Source organism: Protomyctophum parallelum (genome assembly GCF_964188405.1).
Source record: "Protomyctophum parallelum genome assembly, chromosome: 22".
Classification (NCBI taxonomy): Eukaryota; Metazoa; Chordata; class Actinopteri; order Myctophiformes; family Myctophidae; genus Protomyctophum; species Protomyctophum parallelum.
Window position 1 is genome coordinate 4,628,556 of NC_139714.1, and position 4,699 is coordinate 4,633,254.

Below are 4,699 nucleotides of genomic sequence, written 5' to 3' on the forward strand. Positions count from 1 at the left end.
ACAAATGCGCATAGCTGGACTACAACTCCCAGAGGAATACCGCCTGTCCATTGTGTTGTTGTTGTATTATCCTCCCCCCCCCCTCCCCCCCACCAACCCCACCATCTCCATCTTCTTTCTCAGTCTGCCTCACCGCAGCCTTGACCCCCGACCCCGATCCTGGCAGGGAAGCATTGACTGATTACATCTCATTAAATTCAAGGACTTCTTACAGAGCAAGGCAAAAATAAATAAATAAAAAGTCAGTCATCAGCGCTGCAGTTGGTCAGGGCGGTGGCGGGTTGGTGCTAGGTGGGGCGGTGAGTCAATCGCCTCAGCAGTCACAACAAATGATTCATTATTTGTGAAACTGCTCAGCTCAGACCACTTAATCTACAAGGACCAATTACTTACTGGAGGGAACAGGGCCAATATGAAGGACGTGTCATTCGTGGATCGTCTCTTTGTCAGTCTGGCTGTGGCCTCTTTTGTTTTGGCCTCCGAGGAGAGGCTTGACTGCCCTAAGCTCTGTGTGTGCGAGATTAGGCCCTGGTTCTCTCCCAGCTCAGTGTACATGGAGGCTCCGACGGTCGACTGTAACGACTTAGGACTCTTCAGCCTGCCCGAGAGATTACCGGCAGACACACAAGTGCTACTGCTGCAGACCAACAATGTTGCGAAGATCGACAGGCCCTTGGATTACCTGGCCAACCTCACCGAGATCGATCTATCGCAAAACAACTTATCCTCCATCGGCGACATCCACCTGGGACACCTGCCCCAGCTTCTGTCTCTTCACGTGGAGGAGAACGGGATAAGAGAGCTGCCCGAGAGCTGCTTGGCCAAGCTGGCTAGCATCCAGGAGTTGTACATGAACCACAACCTCATCGCCTCCATTGCCCCCGGTGCGTTCCAGGGCCTCCGCAGCCTGCTTCGCCTCCACCTCAACTCCAATAAGCTGAAGGCCATCGAAAAAGAGTGGTTCGACGCCATGCCGAGCCTGGAGATCCTCATGATCGGCGAGAACCCGGTGGTCTCGATCCAGGATAGGAATTTTGAGACCCTCGGAAACCTGCGCAGCCTCGTCCTGACCAGGATGAACCTGTCCCAGCTACCCGACGACGCCCTGTCCGGTCTCGACAATTTAGAGAGCATCTCTTTCTACGATAACATTTTTCCCGAGGTGCCACACTCGGCCATACGGAACCTAAAAAACCTAAAGTTTCTGGATCTGAACAAAAACCCCATTGGGAGAATACAGCGCGGGGACTTTGTGGACATGCTCCATCTGAAAGAGCTAGGGATTAATAGCATGCCAGAGCTGGTATCCATCGACAGCTTTGCCCTCAACAACTTGCCTGAACTGACAAAAATCGAAGCCACTAACAACCCAAAGCTTTCCTACATCCACCCCAATGCTTTCTACAAACTGCCCCGGCTGGAGACCTTAATGCTCAATGGCAATGCGCTCAGCGCTCTCCACAGAATTACCGTTGAGTCGCTCCCAAACCTCCGCGAGGTGAGCATGCACAGCAATCCCATCCGCTGTGACTGTGTGGTGCGCTGGATGAACATGAACAGGACCAACATCCGCTTCATGGAACCTGACTCACTGTACTGCGTAGAGCCTCCCGAGTACGAGGGCCAGCACGTCCGACAGGTGCACTTTAGGGAAATGATGGAGATATGCCTGCCACTCATCTCACCTGAGAGCATGCCTGGACGCGTCAAAGTGCACAACGGTAGCTCCGTCTCGCTCCACTGCCGGGCTTTTGCAGAGCCGGAGCCGGACATATACTGGATCACGCCATCCGGTACCAGGGTTCTGCCCAACACCGTCTCTGACAAGTTCTACATGCACCCCGAGGGCACGTTCGACATCTACGACATAACAGAGAAGGAGGCCGGCCTCTACACCTGCGTCGCTCACAATCTGGTCGGGGCTGACCTCAAGACCGTGTCGGTGGAGGTGAATGGGTACTTCCCCCAACCCACCAACGGCTCCCTGAATGTCAGTGTCAGTTCGGTGGAGACCAACTCACTTCTGGTTTCCTGGAAGACCGCCCACGGTAGCTTGGCTCCCAGCATCAAATGGTACACCGTGACCGATACAAACCGACCCACCATGGCATTCACTACCAGAGTTCCCACTGACATCCGGGTCTACAACCTCAGTCATCTCAGCCCGGCAACTCAGTACAAAGTGTGCGTGGACGTCCGCAGCATCCACTACAAGCGTGACACCAAGTGTGTGAGTGTCACCACCAAGGCATTAGAAGTGTCACCGAAGGACACAGAGAAGTTGGACGCTGTGGTGATTGCCATCTTCGGCGCGCTACTCGCTGTGATTTCGGTGGGCTGCCTCCTCGTATACGTGTCTCTGAGGAGCCTTTATGTGGAGTCAAGGAGATGCGAGTCCAAAGTGCCGCTCACATCGGTGGAGGCCAGTGGCATGCACTCTCCTTTCTTTACGAGGCTCTGGGTCTCGGGCAAAGGACTGCCAAGCGGGGTGGAAGTGAAAGCCACGGTCATAAATGTGTCTGACGATGCCTTTTAAAGAAGCGCAGCGATGTGTTGAGCACCACAAACCGACTTACCGCAGAGAAAGAACAAGGCCGCGAGGGAGAGAGAGATTGAAATGAAACAAAAACAAAGACAAACCTGCAGTACTGTTTAAAAAGGGCATATCCTTTTTTTAGGGGGGGGGGGGGGGGGCTCGACTCAAGTTATTCTGTGAAAACTATATTTGGATACGGGGTGGGGGGGTGTGTGGTAAACAATGGAAAATAGACGACACACTCCCCGTCTCAATCCCAACTGAAGTGGCAGCATCATAACGGTTGCATCAAACCTGAGCTAACATTTCGCAGGAAGGGGGATCATTCCCGCTTCAAGATATATACTGCTCCCCCCCCCCCCCCGGCTCCACCCATGCAGAAATACAGTCGAAAATGAAAGACAAGAGGACGATGACGATGGTCTGCTCTGTTGTAATTGACTGTTAAATGTGTTCAGAGTCGTGGAACTGTCTGTGTGGTCCCAAGCAATACCGTCTGTGCTTTGTAAAACATCCATAGACGAGTTATAGAGCTACAGTACAGTGATAGCGCCTTGTCTATATACCGGGAAGGGGGATTTTGTAGAATAGACAAAACCGTGACTATGGCGTAAAGCTTTTAATGGAATATATCCCCTCCACACGCAAATCCCACTTGCTCGCGCGCACACACACACACACACACACACACACACACACACACACACACACCTTTTTTTCTATTTAAAGTGCGAGGACTCTCAATTTTTCATGGAAATATTGTTATATATTCTATTCTGGTGATGTACTGAGAATTCCTTGTATCTGAACAGTCTACTTGGGTTTAGATTTTAAGAGCGAGGAGCAGGCTGCTCTCATGACTACAATGTTGTGATGTTTAAGCATAACAAAATTAAACTATACTATTATGGGTATCTAGGGAGGACATTTGCCGAGATGGCCGTCTGCATATAGTTCTTGTGACGAAAGGGACTGGGAAACAAATAAAGGGGGATGTTGGAAGGTTTGGATGACAACAAACAGAAATGGACTCATAAGGAGACTCTTGAGGCTGTCTGCATTATCTCCCAACCGAAAGGACGGAAGGATGTTTGTATAGAACCCCGGTTAAGTGCCTACAACAAAGAACTATGTACTGTATGAGGTCAAACGGAAGAGATACCGAAGAAACATGTCAGAAATACCACCGTGAAAAACATGGCCATGTCTCATCACCGCAGCAATCACAAGCTAAAATCTCCAGTACTTTTAGTGGGAATACGTTCTCAGTATTTTTAGCATATACATATTTTAAGAACAAAACAAAACAAAGCAAAAACAATTATAAATAAAATGTTGCGTTGTTGCTTTGGGTGTAAAGTTAAAAAGCCATTTTTATATTGACTGTACTATATGTGATCATTGGGCACAACAGACTAAAATAAGAATTGTGCCAAGAAAAAAAGAAAAAAACTGAAAAAAACAAAAAAACAAATAAATGTCATTGTTTCTTTAACAAACAACCCGACACCAATTCTCTCTCCTTCTGTTCTCCTTTCAGTTACCTCTAGGGCTGGGTGATATAGAACTTAAAATCAACATCACAATTATTTAAAACCTTTGCCTCCATATACTGTACAATTCATCTATAAGCTCACAGCACATCTCAAAGTGACGTGACATTGTGAACTTGTACTGTAGATCAGCCATTTTTAAATAAACAAAAAATGTATCACCATATTAGTATAATAGAGCTTTGCAGTCCCGCCCCCTCAAGAGACCCGGAAAATAAATCCCTGTTCATTTTCCTCATAGACTTTTCAGAAAGTATTTATTTAAAGACGTTTACGCCGCGGACAAAGCCAACTCTTGTCGTGACAAATCATGACAATAAACACAATGTTTTGGGCCAAACAAAGTAGAAAAAAACGGCATGTTACAACACTTCTTTTGTTGTTTGTAATTATCTGTTTGGTCCAAAATATTGTGTTTGTTGTCATGATTTGTCACGACTCGAGTTGGCTTCGTACAACGCTTAAAAGTCTTTAAATAAATACTTTTTGACATGTCTGAGAAAAATGCATTGGGGATCATTTCCTGGGCCTGGCGTCGTCATGAAAGGGGGCGGGATAGGCTACAGGATTAAGTGATTAATCAGAGTAGACTAATTGATTTATGCGATAA

At 47.8% G+C, this 4,699-nt stretch overlaps 1 protein-coding gene across 1 annotated transcript; it reads left to right on the forward strand.

Moving 5' to 3' along the window:
• Positions 1-269: 269 nt before the first annotated feature.
• lrrn3b (leucine rich repeat neuronal 3b) lies at positions 270-2,536 on the forward strand (the record flags this gene model as incomplete). Its single annotated transcript, XM_083757524.1, has 1 exon — positions 270-2,536. The coding sequence occupies exon 1, from the start codon at positions 413-415 to the stop codon at positions 2,534-2,536; it is 2,124 nt and encodes a 707-aa protein (XP_083613650.1). The 5' UTR covers positions 270-412.
• Between the last annotated feature and the right edge of the window lie 2,163 nt (positions 2,537-4,699).